This window comes from Nematolebias whitei, chromosome 11, assembly GCF_014905685.2.
Source record: "Nematolebias whitei isolate Nwh7 chromosome 11, NemWhi1, whole genome shotgun sequence".
NCBI lineage: Eukaryota > Metazoa > Chordata > Actinopteri > Cyprinodontiformes > Rivulidae > Nematolebias > Nematolebias whitei.
This window is the reverse complement of record NC_056508.1, coordinates 35,408,106-35,429,167: the sequence shown is the minus strand read 5'-3', so window position 1 is coordinate 35,429,167 and position 21,062 is coordinate 35,408,106. Positions and strand designations below refer to the sequence as shown.

At 37.4% G+C, this 21,062-nt stretch overlaps 1 protein-coding gene across 1 annotated transcript in view; it reads right to left on the bottom strand.

Annotated features, from left to right (window-relative positions):
* Nucleotides 1–1,515: 1,515 nt before the first annotated feature.
* LOC119417668 (TOX high mobility group box family member 2) overlaps nucleotides 1,516–21,062 on the bottom strand; it is a 107,273-nt gene continuing 87,726 nt past the window's right edge. Inside the window, exons 4-8 of the mRNA XM_037684926.1 lie at nucleotides 14,308–14,538; nucleotides 10,502–10,582; nucleotides 4,661–5,059; nucleotides 4,031–4,170; nucleotides 1,516–3,134 (exon numbers count right to left, since the gene is read on the bottom strand). Of these exons, the coding sequence (XP_037540854.1) occupies nucleotides 3,092–3,134; nucleotides 4,031–4,170; nucleotides 4,661–5,059; nucleotides 10,502–10,582; nucleotides 14,308–14,538 (894 nt within the window). The 3' untranslated portion in view covers nucleotides 1,516–3,091. The remainder of the gene's footprint in view (nucleotides 3,135–4,030; nucleotides 4,171–4,660; nucleotides 5,060–10,501; nucleotides 10,583–14,307; nucleotides 14,539–21,062) is intronic.

The window sequence follows — 21,062 nt, the reverse complement described above, 5'->3', positions numbered from 1 at the left end:
GGCAAGGCCTTAATAACGAACAATAATATTATATGAGACAAGTATATTTTGACAGGATGCATTATTGTAACATGATTATACACAGAAGTATGGTTAGGTGCATTTTTGGGGATGTTCCATTGTATATTTACCAGATTTGGCAGCAGGTTTATTTTTTACAAAGGAAATTAGGCAGCACTAGTAAACCGCTTTCCTATCACATACGCACAGGAACAGATTCAAAACTTAAACTACATAAAACGACATAAAAGGTAAATAATTTGATAAACCAAACTCATTTTGAGTATTATATGTCACCAGCAGATGGCGATAGAGGCACACAAATGCAGCGCTGCAACACAGTAAAGTTATCCACTCGTTTATTAATGCTCTAAAAACAACTTTCTATGCTGAAATGATAAAACACAGGAAGAAATGTTTTTTTATTTTGTTTGAAGCAGTTTATGTATTTAAGGTTAAGTAAATAAGTAATTTAGGCTTTAAATCTATTTTACATATGAAATAATTTTAAAATATATATATTAAGCTGTAGTCTCATGAGAATTTTCAGCCTTTTTTAGCCCAAGTATGATTTTTCTTTATTATGTAAGCAGGACACTTTTATTACAAATAAAACTCCTCCTGAGCATTCTCACAAATCGACTCCAGGGGGCAGTGCATTACCAGGGTCCATTGTGTGTGTGTGTGTGTGTGTGTGTGTGCCTTTGCATTGTTACATTGTAAGGCCCATTTTCCAACACATAACTGCATTGTGAGGACCAACCGCTCCTTATGGAGCCCAAAGCCCGAGACCCATAAGAAGAAGTGCTGTTGGTGAATTAGGGCTTAGGTTTAGGACTGAGGTGTGAATTGAGGATGGGTTAGGGTTAGATTTGCACTGGTAATGGTTAGGTTTAGGGTAAGGTCAGGGTTAGGCTATAGAAATGAATGGAAGTCAATGCAAAGTCTCCGTAAAGATAGAAAGACAAACGTGTGTGTGTGTGTGTGTGTTGGGGGTGATATGAGGGGGAGGGATGATAGATTCCATTTCTATTCTACCTTTAATCCAACTGTGAAATTCAAATATAAAAAGCCAGTTGCTTTTTTTCTCTTCGTCTTCTTTCCAGGGTAGTTTTCTGAAAAGCTCTGCACTGCATCAGCGACTCAAGAGTTTCATCATCACATATACCTTTAACCGAAAAAAAATAAAATAAAATAAAACACGACGAGAGGGCAGAAATATGTTGCTTGATAAACTATATTGATCTAGTCTGGATTGGGACGGGGGCTTGTGAAAAGGTCAAAGTGCATTTAAACACTTCAACTAATGAGCCATGTGAGCGCTGTTACATTAAGTTCTGCAACATCAAAGATGATCCTCCTAATTAACCTCAGAATCATGCAGGGTGGGGCTGGAGTGGGGGCAAAGCTATGTTTGTGAGCTACCATGCGCCGCTCATCGTTAAACTAATGAATATTTTGAGGATGTAATAACGTTAGGTGATGGAAACAGGAGGAGACATAACATTTTTTCCACTTTAAACATTTTATTACAGACAAAAGAAAACAAAAAGAGGGATTTGTGACACAAAAAATGAATCTAATGCAGGTACACATATGTGAGAAATGCACCAACAACAATCTCTGAAAATATTTATTATCCTAAAAATATTGTTGTTGGATCAATAATAATAATAATAATATTAATAATAATAATAATAATAATAATGAACCCTGATGAAAAAAGCCAAAATGTTTACTTCATATCATTTATAAATAGATTTGAAACCTGCAATCAAATTAAATAGAAAGACCAAATTGTAAACTATAATATGCAACAGAACAAAACGAGTTTTCTCGTCACTGGTTTCTACAAATCAAAGGAGTACATTTGGCAGGTTTATACACAAAATTAAAATATTTACCCCAATGACTTTTCTTATGAAATGCAAATCCTGCCACAGTGAAAAGAAAATCTAAACATAAAGGTAATTTTATTTCCACAAAAAAAGATAAAGATGGAGTTCAACACAATTCTAAAACACCTAATAAAACTAGTCAAAAAACCTTAAAATCCACTGTTATGTTTTTTTTTCTTTAATAACATTTCACATTTAGCAATTTTTTTAATTCTCCTGTACAAGTGACGTGAGACTAAGAGATGGAGGGTGGGGTCAAAGGTAGGGAGGTGGTCCTTATTGACCAAAAGTAGGAGGAGCAAAAAAGGGGCGGTTCTAATCATTGACCCCCCCACAGTTCAGCCATGCCCTGAGGCTGTGTAAAGAGGGTGACCCGTCCATCAGAGCTCTGCCAGCTCAGGAGGAAATAAAAGCAGTCTTTTGTGTTTCCCCCAGACTCCAAGATACAAGAACACAGTTTCACCATGAGTTTTAGTGTGTGTATTCCCTCACTGAATCTGTCTGCACAGAAGTCACAAAACCAAACAAAAAGGATATTAAAAAAGCAAGGGACTGCAGCTTAATACACACATAAGAGGGATTCATTTTGGTGATATTTACAATCACTCAGTGATAAAGGAATTGAGGGAGTCCTTTACTAAGAGAAAAGATGATTTACAAATGTTTTACGTGTCTGCGACTACACCTTTATGAAAATGTTTCACTCAGTCAGGGTATTTTAGACCGTCCTGAAGCCTGTCCACCACTGATCAGGTGATTTTCTGTTGATTTCCCTACTTAAACCCTTATGCTTTGAGCATTTCATCTCCCTAATAAGGGCAGTTCATGGCAAAGAGTCATGAAGTGAAAAGGAAAGAAATCTTCTTTAAAAAATAAGAAATAATTTGAGAGGACATTTTGGTCCTTATACTTCCAGTATGTTGGCATGAGCTTAAAGCTCACTACCAGCTCAGAAAACTGTTCACTGACGAGGAGGAAAGGAAAAAAGAATGCAAAGGAAGTGCCTCGGGCTTGTGGCCAATTTAAGTGCTTGGCAAAAAGGTGAAGTTACTGTAGCAGTCTTTGGGATTTTCAAAATCCATAAAAAAAGAATAAAGGATAGAAAACAAAACGGTGTGAAAGTGGATACATCGATGAAGCTGTTGTTATGTTAGAAAGCTTTCTGGAGTTTGACATGTGGAGGTCATTTAACTTCAAGTGAGGTAGAGAGGCTTGTCCCGAGCTCCCATTCCGCTGCTGAAAAAAAAAAAAAAACAGGAAAAACACAAGAACTTTATTAATATTTAACATTTTACATGCAAATAAATTAATAATATCGCTAAAAAATCCTCCATTTTACAGTATATTTCACAAGGGAAATCATTTCCACTAAAAACCTGGTTTAAGCAAAACAAGCATAAAAGCTGTCAACAAGCAACCAAGATCAATAAACACGAGTTCAACTTTTGCAGATCAGTTGGTATTTAAAATGTCAGATTTTGAAGTCATTTTTATTTATTTATTTTCCCTTACTGCATTTATCTTTAGTGACAAACTGGAAATAATCCAGCACCTTCCAAAAGTCCAAACTAAGACGATCTGACACCCAGAGTGAAGGTTTAAAGCAAAGACTCAATCATCTTCAGAGCGTCAAACACGATTTGACCCAGGCATGATCCCATTTGGCATACAGATGAATCAGCTTCAAATCCAGGAGACACATAACTTCTTGCTCAGCTGCCTCTCTAAGCAGAATTTCAGGTGGGAGACCAAACATCCGTCTGGCGCTCGTCTGAATACCTTTAATAATATCCAGTAAGGTGATGAATAAAGAGTGAAACACCAAAACTTAATTGGATGTCAACACTTTTATTCCCAGCATTGTAATAGCTTTGTTCTTGTGCTGCATTACTCATTTCATTTTCAAGAGATACATTGCTTTAGCAGGTAAATTGCTCTTTATGATTAATACTGTCTGAGTCTCCAAGTGTGAAGAGAAGTGCTTTGGAGTAACTCGCTTGGAAACGATTAACTGTGACACAACTACTCAGCATTCTCAACAACCTAACATCCTGAGCTGCACTAAAAAGGGTCAGGACATTTTATTTTTTCAATTAAAAAAAGGGGGCGTTTATGGTGAGTTTTGAGTTTACCTGCAGTGGTTGGGTCCACAGTCCCTGTTGCAGTATTCACCTTCCCAGTCGGGGTTCTGTCCGTGCACTGGATTGGGTGCCCCTGGAGACTGCGAGCCCCCGACGCTGTTCTGGTAATCAGCCTGAAGATGGGAGAATCCCTGCAGTTGGGAGGACAGAAGAAAAAGAGTATATCATCCAAGCTTTGCTTTGAAATGGTCAGCTATCGTGGTGTGCTGAGCTGTGATTCGACATGAGGTCAAACGATGTCAGCGCTCTGTATCAGTGGCTCCGAGAGAGGAAAATAGCAGCTTTTCTCTCTGTATTTGCCCTTTTTGCTTGGTTAAAATCACTCTAAAAAAAATCACACTTTATTCTGACATGAAACCCTGCTGCTGGATTAGAAATTTTAGTAATAGAGGAAATAAAAACTAAACATTTTTATCACTATATGAGCAACATTTTGTGTTAAATGAGTGATTTACATCAGTAAAACTGGATCATGGCATGCTACTGTTGCTTTTAGGTAACATAAATGTTTATGTCAGACTATTGTCAAGTAATTACAGGTGATTGTTATATTTTTATCACAATTTCAATACATGTAAAAAATGTAATCTCTTTCTGTAATTCGTAATTTTTTCCACCAACCTGTTGGCTGAGAGGAGGGGAATTCAGAGATGCCTGGAGCCCCATTTGGTGTGAGATAATTGGCTGCGGCTGCTGCATGCGGATTGGCTGGTTGAGCAGGGAGCTCTGGTGCAGAGAGAGCTGAGCGTGCGGGTGCAGAGGCGGGCTGATCTGGAAGGGTGCTGGGGGAGAGGCACTCATGCTGGGTGGGAGCATCTGGGACTGGCCAAGGGTTGAGGCCAGGGTGTGGCGGGGCGGCCCGCCATAGCTCTGGAGCTCCGAAAGAGGGAAAGAGCCCGGTGGGCCCAGGTAAGGTGAAGAAGGCTGGGGGGGCACACTGTACAGGGGCTGTTTGGGGGGCAGCAAGTGGGAGGGCTGGCTGGTCTGCTGGGCACTTTTTGGTTCAGAGTCACTGTATGACTGTGGATAAAAAAATACATTATTTTACTAAGAGAAAAGTTTAAATATGAACACATTAAAGAGGTAAACTGTAATCATGATGGCAGTTTGTTGCTTATTTATTAGACAAAAAATGTTTTAAATTCTATTATTTTACAAAAACAAAATTTCCAAGATATATTATTTTCTTATACAACTTTTGCAAGAAACCTTGGTTCCACATATTTGCTGTGTATCATACACTAAAAATGATTGCAAAAGAGTTCATTACAGTAGTCCCTTGTTTATTGTGGGGATCCGTACCCTGAAGCCCCACGATAAGTGAAAAACCACACAGTAGGAATAGTAGTACAAGTAGTAAGTAGTAGTTTTTTTTAGTATATAATGTTTCTAAAGTCTAAATGCTCTAAAAGAGCACATGTCATGAAATCAGCTCTCTGCCTCCTGCTGCTCTCTGCCACCTGTCAGTGCTCTCGCCATGCCCACTTCTCTGCTGCAGAGCAAAGATACCACACATTGCAGGAGGGAGCTTCTCCCTGCACGTCAGCTGCACACAGTACAGCAGGTGCTAAATACTTTAAAATACAGTAGTCCCTCGCTACTTCGCGGTTCATTTATTGCGGACTCGCTCTATCGCAGCTTTTCAAAATAAGATTGGACATGACACGCAATTGGCTAATTAATGGATGAGATGCACGATCGACATAGAATTTTTATTTAAAATAAATTATTTGAAATTATTTAGCACCTGCTGCACATTTGTGCAGCCCAGAGCTGTAGAAAACGCTTCCTCCTGCACCTTTGTGCAGCCCATACTGCAGGATGAACTTATTGATGCAGCTGTTCAGCTATTCTCCATGCAGAGTAGAGAAGTGGGCGTGGCCAAGAGTGCTTGCAGATGGCAAAGAGCGGAGGAGGCAGGGAGCTAAAATCATGACATGCTGTGCTCTTTTAATGCTTTAGAGTTTAGAAGCATTGCTTAGAATATTGCGAGTGTTGGGAAGGGTTTTAAATGCCTTTACACACACACATATATACATATATACATACATACATACATACATACATATATATATATATATATATATATATATATATATACATACATACATACATACATACATACATACATACATACATACATACATACATACATACATACATACATACATACATACATACATACATACATATATATATATATATATACATACATACTAAAATAAACTACTATTTACTACTTGTATTACTATTCCTACTTGGCGGTTTTTCACTTATCGCAGAGCTTCAGGGTACAGATCCCCCACGATAAACAAGGGACTACTGTAATTTATTTTAAATAAAAATTCCATGCCGATCATGCATCTCATCCATTAATTAGCCATTTGTGTGTCATGTCCAATCTTAATTTGAAAAACCGCGTTAGAGTGAGTCAGCAAAAAATGAACCACAAAGTAGCGAGGGACTACTGTAATACACAGCTTTAAATGGCTTATTGGATTTTTTTTACACAAAATATGCTTTAAACTTAGCTTCACATAGCTAAGACAAATATAAATGGCACAAGTCTGAATCACAGGTTGGTCAGTTATCCATAGAAACAACTTTTGCAACATCAGACGCCTTCACAGTCTTGATAACACTTATCTCACCACAAAGATTCAGTTGAAAACATTCATCCAGCACCTAAAGCTCCCTGACGCAAAACCAATTAAACAAAACCAGAAGTGCTGAAGTCCCAACCTCTGTGTTTGTTTGCTTATTTGTTTGTTTGGTTTTCTTGTTGAGCTATCCCATGAACCAATGAATGGATTTTAATGAAAATTAGAAAAAGTAATTTGATGTAAAAATAGTTGAAAGTTGTCTCAAAATGTTTGTTTTATATCTTTAAAGTTTGTCTTTAACTATTGGAGTCAACTCTGTCTGTCTGCTAGCAAAAAAATCTCATGCACTACAGGACAAACTTTAATGAAACTTTCAGAAAGTTATTTTCATTTAAAATGGATTAACTTGTAGAGTCATCCCAGTTCAAGATGGCTACAGCCAGCTTACCTAAAGAAACAATAATGGCTGTAACTCCGTCAACTTTTCAGATATTGAGCTAAAATTTGATGTGGTAGTAGTTGAGCATCATCCCCATCACATACTCCAAGCACCACACATTGCCTGCGGAGCTTTGTGCAAAGCTTTGACTAATGCTTGGCACGATTCCTGTTTGTTAGCAAAAGCTCCTATGAACCATTTTAATGAAACTGAGTTATTACTGGATGCACAATTAAAACTGATGTTTTGGATTCACATCAATTCAAAATGGCTTTTACTCTGTTACTTCTCATCAAAGCATGATCTTAGTTTAAAACTAGGATAAAAGGTGGCAGGTGGTGTGCATTCTTCCATGAGTGTTAAACTTTGACTTGTGTTCTGTGATGCTTGGATGAGTTAGTTATTCAGGTAGAGTAAATTCAGGTGGTTTTATTGGTGTGTGCTTAGATACAATTTTTGTTCTTACTAATACTTAGATTAGAAAACTGACAAAAACAAGGCATGTCCTAACTTTTCTAGAATATTTATTGACAACACATTAGAGGAGGTTGGTGTTATTTAACACAAAAAAGTTGTTAATCAATCTGCTTTTATAGTATTTCTAGACTGAGGAAATTATTGACATTTTTTCCTACTAAATGTTTACTGAGCATGGTGGTGAGTAAAATGATGATCAATAATTACAATGAGTCCAACAAAGGAATAAAAGTAGAATGAAACATGCAGTGATCATCCTGCTCCAGTACTGTTTGCACCTTTAGGCTCTTTATGTCCAGACAGAGTTCAGTAAGAATTTAGTACATGTTCACATAGAGAGACTGGCAGATGGAGAAACAAGTTAAAGATTGAAATCAGCTGCATTACTTCATAGGAAAACACAAAAGTCTTCAAAATCCTGCAGCCTTGACCTTTATGTTTTCAGGACAGTGAGCAGGTGCAACACCCCACACCTCACTCCCACCCCCGTCCTCCCCAGGCCTCTGTGATGAGCTGTCAGATTGCTCATCTCCAGCCATCAGTGTTGATTAGAAGGTAATGGAGCCCATTTGTATGAATAGAGCTAGGGCCGAGGTAATGATCAATAGACACCTTGACAGATAGATGGGAAAGGGAGAGGAGCACACACAGCCTTGCAGGCACACACTTACATACATGCACACATACAAATATGCAGGACCTTAGGCAGAGAAATGAGACTGTTTGCCTGCAGAACAAATGGAATGACAAAAGGAATCTTCCCAACACTATGTTGCGTGCTGTTAATACAAGTCGGCACTAAACAATGCAATCCTCTGCCTTCTTCCTTGCTTTTTTTATCCCTAGTGCTACAGTGCTGGTGAACACCAGACACCATCATTCACTGGCTACAAAGTACGTCATATATCTGAATTAGCAGCAAAGTGTCAAAGTTAGAAACAGAAGCAATCCAATGATTTCCTACGTTGTTTTGTGATGTATTCCCTAGATGGTGAACGAAGGAAATCAATAATAATGCACGACAAAAGATGAGTTCACGATTTTTGTTTTTTACTCACTACATTTAATAAATTCACCTAAAGAGATAGTTCAGATCTTTAGCGGGATTCTGTGAAAAGGTAATGAACTTTGAATATCTTATCTGCTGCAGATGGTTCTTTAAACATTTTTATTAAAGGAGATTCTGACTGGACTGATGACCCAACAGCTAATTGACGTGCAGACAAGACCAAAGTAAATTGTTGCTGTTTAATAAAAAACAAGCTCAACATTTCTAATTGGTTCACATGAACAATATTTTATAAACTTGTACAATATTGTTAGTTTTGCTTTAGGTGATTACTATGTGAATAAAAAGCTACTGTTTGACCGTTTATCTGAACTTTGGAACTTTCTGGAGTGTTTATGGACAACCCACCGCCTTTGTCGACCTCTATGCATAAATGTATTATGATGTCATTGTATGTTGCAGCTTTACAGGTATGTTGCGAGGTCTTTTTTTTTGTTGCATCTTTTATACTGTTTCCCGGCCAGGGCATGGTGTGAAACATGCTTTTTTTTTTGCTTCTTCCACCCTCGTGTTCTCTTTTTCTCATCTGCCTGTATGTTGTATGTAACAGGTCTCTCTTGTAAACGAGTCTGAGGCTCAATGGGAACTAACCTGTATAAATAAAAGTCTAATAATAATGTAGTTAATTTTTTTTTTTTACATTTTTGGCATCTGACCACATCAACATATTTTTGTCATATTGTATTTTAACCATTCAGATATTAACGTTGCTAACCTTTTAAAGTTATAAAATATGAAAAAAGTTGAATTTTTTTAGTTTTAATTAAAATTAATGCATTTTTTATTTTATTTTAGCTTATTTAATCTTTTATGTGTTTTTTGTCAATTTTATCTTTGCGGTACTATTTAGCTCATTTTAGCTTTAAGTCACTGTTTTCATAATCTAGCTTTTAGCTACTATTGTGCTAATTTTAGCCTAAGCTAATGTTTTAATGGGTTTAGCTTTTAACTACTGGTGCTGTTTTAATGGCTTTATCCTTCAGCTGCAGTTCAGCAAATTTTAGCTTTTAGCTACAGTTTTGTTCATTAGATTTTTTTTGGTTGCTTGTATATTTTAGCTTTTTATTATTTTTATTTTTTTGTTAAAATTATTTTCCAGTTTCTTCAATGCATTTTGTAGAGTCAAACCATCAGCAACCACTTTGTATTTTCACAGAAAATGCATACTTATCTATTTAACATTGACTTTATTCATTGTTTTTTTATGTGCAAATAGCAGTAGCAGCTAGCACAAATGCATTCAGGACATATTCAGCAGGAATATAATGTTTTCTACTGGAATGACAATGTACTGTAGAACTGGCTGTCATGTGAAGATTTTAAAAATACAATTTGCAACCTTTATGAAACTTTAAACTGTATTAAAATGGAAATTATCTACTTTAGTCCAACCCTGCTTAGACTAGCCTTAAGCCTTCATCAGTTTGGTAGTTTGGTCAGAACTGATTATTATTTTTTCAAACTAAGGTCATTCAAAGAGGTATTAATTGTTCATCACATTTCCACAGAACCCCAAATCAAAAGATCTGCTCTATTCCTTTCAAGGCACATGAAAGAACAATTATTTTCTATACACAATTGCTCTCAATGGGTGACCCCATCCCCCAACCAGATACTGTAACATCATGTGTTACAATTGGCAAACCCCATTTGCATTCTATGGAAATCAGGTATTGCTCCAAATATATTCTTCTCTTTTTGCATAAAAAGCCCCACCCCCCCCCCCCAAAAAAAAAAAAACCCCTCTTCAATACCCACCACAGTCTCATCCAAGGGAGAATACCCCCACCCCACCCCACCCCATCCCATTAGCAATGATTTTCCATCCAATCCATCATCACTGTTATCCAGGGTCTGTGTGTCATGAGCGTTACCTTGGAAACCAGACTGGCTCGGTACGCGGCCAATGCTTTTAGGTACTCTTTCTTGGCTGCCTCGGTTTTCCTCTTGTATGCCTGTGAAGAAAAACAACAACAATCAAAACAAGGGACTTCAGATGAGAGAGGAGGTTGACATGGTCACAAATGTGCAGACACACTGGTCTCAATACACACACACGCTCCCACACAAGCTTTCTTAGTTCACCAAGGCACATGCTGCACACAAACATGTCCGTAATAGTTCCCTTTCCATCAGAGCCAATGGTACAGAACACCTCTATTTCCTCATCATGACACTAATACTCCCTCATCTCAATGTGTCTCCCTCTATTGTAGCAACACATCATTTCCTTTCCAATCCACCTAAAGAAATGAACTGGAACTTTTTTGCTTCTTGTGCCCTCTTCAGCAGCACAATAACATTTTCAGTGTACCGACATCCATGCTAAACCAAAATGGTTGTTGTCACTTGGCATATTAGAGTCCCATCTTTTTGTATGAGTTTTGCTTGTACTTGTCTTTAGTATTATTGCAGGGATGAATAAATATTTGTATACCAACGGTGGTGCTTTCAAGGAACTACAAGGTTTTATAGTAGGAATGTAGGTTTAATGTTCTTACACTTTAAAGTATGAGTTTATTTGATAAATAAGACACATTCATAGAAAGTGTTTATACAAATTTGCCCAATGGATAATAATCCTGTTCATTATGCAAGAGCATAGCACATTTACCGTATTTTCCGGCGTATAAGTCACAGGTTTTTTGCATAAGATTTTTCAGTCCTGCAACTTGTATACCAAAGCGACTTATATAAATTTTTTTCTATATACATAATGCAATTTTTGACAGATGCTTTAAATTTCTAAGAACTGCAACAGTGAGTCCTTCCGTGCATGCTCACTTCACTCAGCTGATGCAGGCGGAAGAACGCTGGAGAGCTTGTGACTCCGGCCGTGATGGATGGATGACACCGTGCTGCCCAGGCAAAATGAAGCTGTTTTGATAATTAAATAAACGCATAATAAATGTGACAGGTCAGCGGTGACGCATAATAAATGCAACTTATATGCCAAAATGACATATATGTTTTGTTTTCCTCTTCAAGATGCTTTTTTGACTGATGCAATTATGCCAAAAAATATGGTAAATGCTTAACATTCATTGAAGTAATTCAGCTAATTGGCTGTCTTTCATGCCAGAGTTTTGAACGAAAATTAACTTATGTTGAGAAATAAGAGTTACAGCTAACATTGTGAGCAACTCATGCTATTTTGCAATATCAAGTAGTCCGACATGATCTGTTGCGCTTGGAGTTTGAGTTGTGAATGCCTGTCAACAACCAGAACACCAAAAATAGGCAGAATATTCATAAAACTGATTGAGTAAAAGCCACTGAATTGTATCAACTCCAAAAGTTAAATCAGTTGTAGATGCTTATTTTCTTAAAATGTCAATACCACACACACATACACACATACACAAGCAAAAACGTTATTGCTCTTTTATTCGCCTATGGTTGCGGGCAATAACAGTATAACCACCTTGATTGACCACCTTGATTCCAAAACAATACATTTATATAACTGGAAACCAGTTAAGCGGGCTGAAACACCCATGAAACACAACACCATGACCTTTTACTGTACACCTGTGTCATTATTAGCATTTTTGATTTATCACTACAGAGAAGGATGACATTAAATACTGTTGCAACAAAAATAATAAACTGTTACTCCTGTACAGCCAAGACGCCCTTCAGCTAAAAGCAAGGATGAGAAAGAAGTGGACGGGAATCCCTAATTGTGTATTCTAGGCAGGATCAAAATAGCAGGTGAGAAATATAAATAAAAAGAAAGGAGAAGTTCACACATCCCAACTTGTCAGAGGGCAAATGAAGATGCATGGTAGGAAGGCATCAGCTGTGGAAGGCCTGGGTCCAGAGCATTCACTTTTTTAATACCATAAGTTTTTAGTTTTGATGGGCATTGCAGTGCTGATAAGGTAGAAGATACACGTGCGTTGTCATTGTTAGGATGCAGAGCAGTAGTTAATATTGTGCTTAATTTCAAAAACGATTGTTTGCTTTTGCAGGGGTGTATTAGCACATGGCTTATACGCATATTTACCCAGCGCTCACTGTCTACTGAAATCTCCCAAGACACATTTATGTTTTTCCCACATTGACCGTTGCTTGCTTGTAAAACGTCCTACTTTGTTAGTCTCAGACTGTTTTATTGTTGCACAGAATACTCCCCCACTCGGTCTCTCCCTCCCTTTGGTTGAATTAAATTTAGAAAGAAAATCATTTTAATGAGAGCCGGGGGAGTGGGGATAAACGGATGGATTATCTTTAGAAAGAGAAGAGCTCATTAAGGTGAGCTGTAACTCACAGCAATGTTCTGGTAATTACACAAAAGATAATGACAACAAAAGGCTGCAGAAGCACCCACCCATGCCATCCAGTGGAGGGGCCAACATGTTTGTGTGTGCTCATATTTATGTCAAATAAGGAACAATATTCTTAAAATGGAAAAAAAAAGTGTAACAAAATGGTCAACAGATAAAAAAGTAAAATGTTTAAAAATGCCTACATGAGTGCCAAATTTTTGGTTTTCACAAATGCCAGTTTGTTTCCAACACATTTTAAAGTCCCGTAATACAATTCTACAAGAGCTCATGTAACAAATCACATAAATATTACATTTTATATGGACTCCTCCATATGTTTATAGCTTTGATTTGTTTTTTAATCTTTCGTACAAACAATCTTTATGATGTTCTGAAACTCTGCTCCTCACAGATCCACAAATACAAGCAGAGTCTAAACACTGATGTATTACAAAGACATCAGCACTATTGTAGCACAGATGTGTCATCTTAATATGATGAAAACATGTTAACTACAACTTAAAGTGTAGAACATCTGGTTACCCTTTTTCTGATCAGTGAAACAAATTATAAAAAAATTTTGATGCCAGGTGACCTGACTAAATTTTGCAGCCATAACCTGTACTATTTTGATCATATATAAGGTTCTACTCAAAGCCCACATGGCACAATTTTCCATTAGCAATAAGCATGCTTTTATGAATCTCAACATTTCAGAATGGCTGCACAACAGCAAATTCATGCACATATAAAACCTCTTTTTAAAAAATAAATACTATAGTTGGGGTTGGCTTGGGTTTCCTGAGCTATCCCTTAGTTACACTGCTATAGACAGACTGCTGCAGGACCAACTGACCACATCTTTACACTCTGCTGCTGTCTTTCCTTACTCTACTCTTCCTGTATTTGTAATCATTTCTATCCTTAAAATGTCTTTTTGACTTTCTTCCAATAGAAAGTACACCTGGACCTGCCATTCTGTGTTTGCCTGTTTCCCCTTCCTGCCCTCTCAAACCCAACAGGTCAAAGCAGATGGCCGCTCGTCCTGAGCCTGGTTCTGCTGGAGCTTTCTTTCTGTTAAAAGGGAGTTTTTCCTTTCCACTGTTGCCATTGTGCTTGCTTAATGGGAGATGGTAACGGTGAAGATTCAGCACAGTCTGCTGCTTCCTTAGATATATAACTTTTACTAATGGGCTTTTTAATTTATGTGAATTTTTCTGTTCAGTGTCCTGAAATGACTTCTGTTGTGACTTGGTGCTATATTGATAAACTGAACAGAATTGAATTAAAATGTTTAAAGTTTAGGTCAGAACACACTGCACAAAATAATAATAATAATAATACTTTATTCTGGTTGTGAAGTGAGAAGCTGCAAAATAACTCATACTACTGTTTTGCTGGTTTTCTACCTGTTTCTGTTCCTCTCCAAGACTGTCCCACATGGAAGCCACAATCTTGGAGACGTCCCCAAAAGTGGCATTGGGATTTTGGCCCTTGATGGCTGCTTGGGTGTCTCTGAAGAAGAGCGCATATGCCGACACAGGCTTCTGTGGCTCATTGGGGTCCTTCTTCTTTTTCTTCTTTTGAGGTTTGGGTTTGGGCTTCATCATTTCTGCAGAGGGTCGTTTCTCGCTGCTTATCTGAAGGCAGGAATAACAGAAACAGAAACAAGGTGAAGCAAAGGAACTGCTGATCAAATTAAATTGCATTGATGCTTTGACATTACAAAAGCAAACTTTTCTGTTTTGTTACAAACATTTGTTACATACAGTTTTGAATTGTCACATAGAGTTTTGAGCAGTGAAAATTATAAAGGTTTTGAGACCTTGGCCTAAATTTTAGAGTTACCAATTAACGTAACGTGCATGTTTTTGGTCTATGGGCTGAAACTGCAGTGCCAGGATATTTCTATTGGAAACCTCCCAAAAATTGTAAAAACCCACATAAACATTGGCAAACACATTTCAACTTAAATGTCAGAGCAAAGGCTAAGAAGATCAAAGTTACCGGTAGTTAAATTCACTTTGAGGTTAAAGCAGCTGTCTTTGAGACAAATCTAATTAACTTGGATTGGAAAGGGGCCTCCAAGTCTCATTTTATGATGATTTGATATTTTCTTAAGTGGTTTTTAATGAAAAACAAATTAAATACATCATTTTTATTATGTGTACTCTGAGTTTTTCCAGTAACATTACGTTGCAATCTCCGGTGCTTTTTCTGACTGCGTAATTCTGTGTGAAGTACTCAATCCAATACACATGAATACATTTCCATTTTCAGGTGGGGCTTTGACTGGGAGTCAAATCCAGGTCACCTGATTCTGGTTGTGACTCTTTATGGAAATTGGCTTCTTTGCTCTGGAGAGAACATGTCAAGCACAGGACAAAGAGAGAGAATCAGTGAGAAGAAAACAAAGTGACGCCTTGATCTCGTTCTTAGTGTCAGCAGAACACGAGTTAACCTGATTTACTTGGTGCCACAAAGGCAGAAAAAAATGTGATGTGTTTTCATCATATTCAATTCATATTTTAAAAAATGGAATGACCTGCTGAACTTATACAGACATTGTAGTCTATGTTTATGTCACTATTTTTATTTGACTCCATTTTTTTTCAAGGTTAATGACAAAGTTAAAGGTCCAAACTGCCTTTTGTTAATTTTATTATTTTGTTCTTATAAAAGACACCATTTACATGAAGTCCCTGATTATTTCATCATGTAAAAGCTCAGAAAATGTAAATATATTTAAGAGTTTCTTTCTGTTATTAACAAATCCAGCATTAAAGCTCAGCAGAGAGAAGAAAATCATAGAAAACATCTGTCTGCATCAAACAAGAACTAGACATTCAAGATTAAACTACATGTTTTCCTCTTACACTGTCAAATGGAAAACAACAAAAGGAGCTACTGTAAAAAGTGCATGTGTATGGTAAAGCATTTACCAAACTGTATTCCACTGCATGAAATGAACTAATCTAAATTCAAGGTCCAGGAGCACATTTAGCAACTACAGAAAAACTTCTAAATTGCTTTTGAGGTGTGCAGAAATTAATGAATGTTTTCTTTCTGGGTTATGCAAAAAGCACTGCTTGTCTTTTCACAGATTTCAGGTAATGTTCATTTGGTGTGTTTGTGTGCAAGAGGGTGTGTAAAAATGTGTGGTTTCATTAAAAAATAATCACCCCTCACTTTTAAGCAATGAGGCAGAAGACAGGCGTTTGAAACAACATCTGTTCGACTGAGCCTTTGAAGTGAAAATAGAATAAACTGATGACGAAGCTAATGAAATGACAGAAGAAGAATGAACAAAGAAAGAAGGCTAAATCATCTCCAGGAAATTTCACATGTATTCATACGGAGGGAAAAGTAATGACATACAAGAGCTCAAAGCAGAATGCAATCAACCAGGAGAGGAAGGAGCATATCTTTCATTTTTAAAATGTGTTTCTTCCACCGTTACTGTGTTTGTGAGCTCCAGCATATGAAAGACAGGCATGAAATTCCAGTCAATCTGGAAAGAACCTGGTTGATAAAATGTTTTAAAAGGCTCATTATAATACAGTACAGTAGTCCCTCGTTTATCGCGGGGGCTTCCGTTCTCAGCCGACCCGCGATAAGTGAAAAAACACGTAGTAAGGATAGTACTGTACTATCTGCCGTACACGTCGCACCACTGTATACAGTAAGTCGCATCAGTCCAAAAATGTCTAATAAAGTGGAAAAAACATTAATATGTCATTTTGCCGTATTACTCGCATCTATTGTGTGTCACCGCTGATGCATCACAATTTGTTATGCCTCACCACTGACCACCTGGAAATGTGGGCCGGTGTTGTGCCAAATCTGCCTAATGGCAGCCCCCCGGGAGCGTGCACGGGAGGACTTAAAACCAATTATTTGTTTGCTCGGAATTATAGCAAAAGTGCATCTCAGTTGAACTTTTCCTTAATAAATGCACTATGATGGTCAAATCAGCTGCATCTTAAAAATCGATTAGCAGCTCCAGGAGCGCACAGAGGGAGGACTCGCTGTGGATTTCTTCAAAATTTAACAAGCTAACCACTTAAAAACAATTATTTGTTTGCTCGACACTATAGTAAAGGTGTGTCTCAGTTGAACTTTTCCTTAATAAAAGCACTTTAATGGTCCAATCAGCTGCATTTCGCCTGAACGGCGCAGTGAAATGCAGCTGATATGAAGTTTGCTCCAGGAGTTCCGGGGCGAGACGAAGGTGGCCTCTTTGGCAAGCCAAGCGTCTCATTAATAGTAACTTTTACCTATTAATGAGACACTTGGCTTGCCATATTATTTGAGGGCCCTCTAGCGGCTAAAAATGGTAGTGTTTAATATTTTCCATGTCAGAATGAATGAAATCGTCAGATCTCAGCCAAAAATTGGGTTATAAATATGGGGAAAAACATAAATATGTCAATTCGCATTATAAGTCACAGGGCATGCAAATTTATGCAAAAAGGTGTGACTTATACGGCGAACAGTACAGTAGTACAAGTAAGATATATATATATATATATATATATATATATACTAAAATAACTGTGACCATGACTATGGCTTGAAAACATTTAGACACGATATATGTAGCATTAGCATTGTTTAAGCATGGGGTGTCCTCTAGATCCTGTATCCTGAAGCAGTCTTGAGTGTGAGAGTATAGAGCATGGCAAGGTGCAGGAGCGGCACGTGCTAAAAGCAACGTCATGATTGCCTTCACACAGAAGAAGGTTTTTTAAATTTGCCGTGATCCAGCCAGGTTCTACTAAGTCCTATAGGTCAAGGAGAGAGAAACAAAGTCATTGTCCAGTGTGAGAAAAATTATGTTCCATGACCAAATTGTCTTCGTGACCCCATACACAACTAAAGCAACATTGGCCCAACAGCACAACAGTGAAAAACTTAGATTTGAACAATGTAAATTAGGATATTTTATGAGCTTAAGATTTCTTTAAAGAATGGATGATGGTGCTGCAATCAGAATGGTGTCAATTGTATTTTGTTGTATTGTTTTAATGAAGAGACAATAAAGCATAATCTAATCTAATATAATCAAAATAGATTTTTAAAAATAAAAAATTATATTTTACTCACTCTAACCAAGTAGTTTTGTTTTATAAACCCAACCAAATTGTGAGCCAGACATCGACCAGTCCCAAATGCAAAGTGTTCACATGTATACAGTTCGTCTTCTTGGTTAAAGTCTTGAAAACATTTCTGCCAAAATCCCCAATCTCCCCATTTTAAACCACATTTCTCAGTCATCTATATAATATTTACACTTCACTGGATACGTTAAAACAAATAAGCTACTTAAATAATTGTACTCGCTGGCCAGCTACAACGTAGACTCATAAAAATGTGTTAAAAATATAATTTTTTTTAAATAATCTGCACTGTAGCTCAACAAATAAACAGCGTCTGTCTGTTGCCAGGTAAGACCAAAACACTCTACAGAGCAGAAAGGTCTCTATATAGTTTGTCCACAGGTTTCTAATTTAGCAAAAAAAAAAAAATTTGAACTACAGTGTCAGCCTTCGCTTGCTCATCCCATCAGCGTTTCTGTTGTCTGAGAGAGAAAGAGATGGAAGGAATGGTAAGTGAAGAGAGGGAGATATGGGGTGTAGGAGATGAAGGAGGGGGGTAGCAGTAATTCTGAATGGACAGCACTGCACTGGCAAGACAAGATTAGAATTGACAGCCTGATAACTGCATCACTATCAAAACAGCAAAGGGGAAAGAGAGAAATAGAGCGAAGGAGGTGAAAGCAACTGAGAGAGGAGTGAAAAAAGCGAGATGAAACGAAGAAGAGACAGAGTTAATGTAAAGAAGACAGAGCTGGAGAAAGAGTTGATTTAAAAAGAAGAGGGCAGATAACAACAACGGGACTGATGCAGACGTGAAGAGCAGCAGAGAGGTTAAGAGAAATAAAAACTGCACAATAAAAGCAGGTAATAATAGTTTGAGAGAGAATAAAATTGTTTGTTCAATAACAATGTTTTTTATTATATGCATCATCACCATCATCATTACTGATAAGCAATGTGAGGAGTGCTTTGTGGCGTATTGATTTCAACAGGCCATAAAAAGCAGGAGCTGCTCTGGTGTGATGCACAGAGATGTTTCTTTACAAGCAAAACATGATGCAGAAACTCTGCACACTACATCAAAACTGCATGCATCTACTTTATCCTGCACACAGTTCTTGGAATTTCAATTTCCCCAAAATATGTCAAATGTAGAATTAACACAGGCGTAGACAGAAAGCAGTGGCAGAACGTCCTTGATAAATTTATGTTTTCCATGCAGATGTCTGAATGTGACAAGCAAAAACCAAAAGAACTGTGACATGTTTATGAACTTCCATCCATACATCCATTCATCAGGGTCACTGGTGACCATGTCCAGCTATCACTGTGTGAAAGGCAGGGGACACCCTGGACTAGTCTCCAGTCCATCACAGGGACACAGAGACAAACAACCATTGACACTGGTGAAGTCCTTTGGACGAAGGACAAAATGTCTCAGCAAAAAAAAAAGAGGAGAGAAACCATCCAGATGACCTGACTGAACATTGTTGGATTTTTACCCTGGATTATTGAGCATGAACTTTGCTGTTTTGAACCATTTTGGCATGGTTGCCTTAGAGGAGTTGATGGGGGAGAGGGTGGGCCCCAGAAACCATTTTATCATCAGCAAATTGTTTTTTTCCACTATGGGAGTTGGTGCTTGTGGGACTCCAGTTTGTTTGTGGCTACTCGGACTGAATAAGTCCTTTGGATGAAGGGCAAAACACCTAAAAAAAAAAAAGAGAAACCGTCCCGATGACCTGACGGAACATTGTTGGATTTATACCTGGATTATTGGGCATGAACTTTTGTGAACCATTCACTCTCTCACTCACACCTAGGGACAATTTAGAGTGACCAATCAGTCTAACATGCATGTTTTGGGTCTGTGAGAGGAAACTGGAGTACCCGGAGGAAACCACACATGCATGGAAAGAACATGCAAATTCCCAGAAAGGCCTCCATTCAGGATTTGATCAAGCGACCTTCTCGCTGAGAGGTGGCAGCTCTACCAACTGATCCACCGTGCTGCCCCTCAATCAAACTTTGGTAGTGAAATACTTTGTATTTGATTTCAGACTAGAAAAAAAAAAGAAGTAAATTTTCTCTGTTCTTAAAATCTTGAAACTAGGCAGCCAAATTTTTACATTTTACATCGGGATAAGTGAAGGACTAAAGTACAAAGTAATAGTTTAAGATATTTATGTAAATTTTGCAGCAACAAATGTGGTCAAACTCTTTTGTTGAATCATAGCAAAAACAATTGGACAAAAAATTATTAAAAAGGCAACCATCGTTGTTTTTGGTAGCAGCATGCAAACAGTAAAAACAGCAAGTAAAGAAAAAGTTCAAGAAATAAGTATTATCCATCTAATCAAAGTATTTTGACGTAGTTGTAGGACTAAAAATAATAACTGAGATACAATGTAATGCATTATTTGTTAAATATTAACCTAAAATAAATCTGCCAATATTGATTTAGTTTGATAAACAGTTAAAATTAAGATGCATTATTACATTTTTAAATCTGATTGCAAGCATTTTCATATTTACACATACATCAGAAATAAAGGAACTTAATTATCCAATTCTTCCTTCTCTCTTGTTCATTTGATGAATCTGAGTCCAATCTTCTCTCTGCTTTCAGCTTCTCACCTTCTCCTTGGGGAAATTTCCAGCTGTTTAGCAGCTAAATATTCCATTATTTCCACCAGCTGGTTTCTAACCTTGCCTGTGAGCCTTTTGGTGCTGCATGGGCAGAAAACACACTCAATGCTTCTCCATTCTAACCGTGTGCTTATATGAGACTAATCAAAGGAGTGAAACACCAGTGATATACTGTAATTATCACTCTGTTCAGACTTTGACATAAACATACTTCTTTAATCAATCATTAATGTACAGAAATTACATAAAATCTGGTTCTACAGAGAACAGTATGAATGGTAAATTGACTTGTTTTATTTAAACCAATAAAAACAACAATCAACACAATTCAGTCGTGGTTTTAAAATAAACCTGCATGTTTAGTACCTTAATTATTCCCCACTTATTTTAAGCTCTTGAAGAAAATACCACCCAAC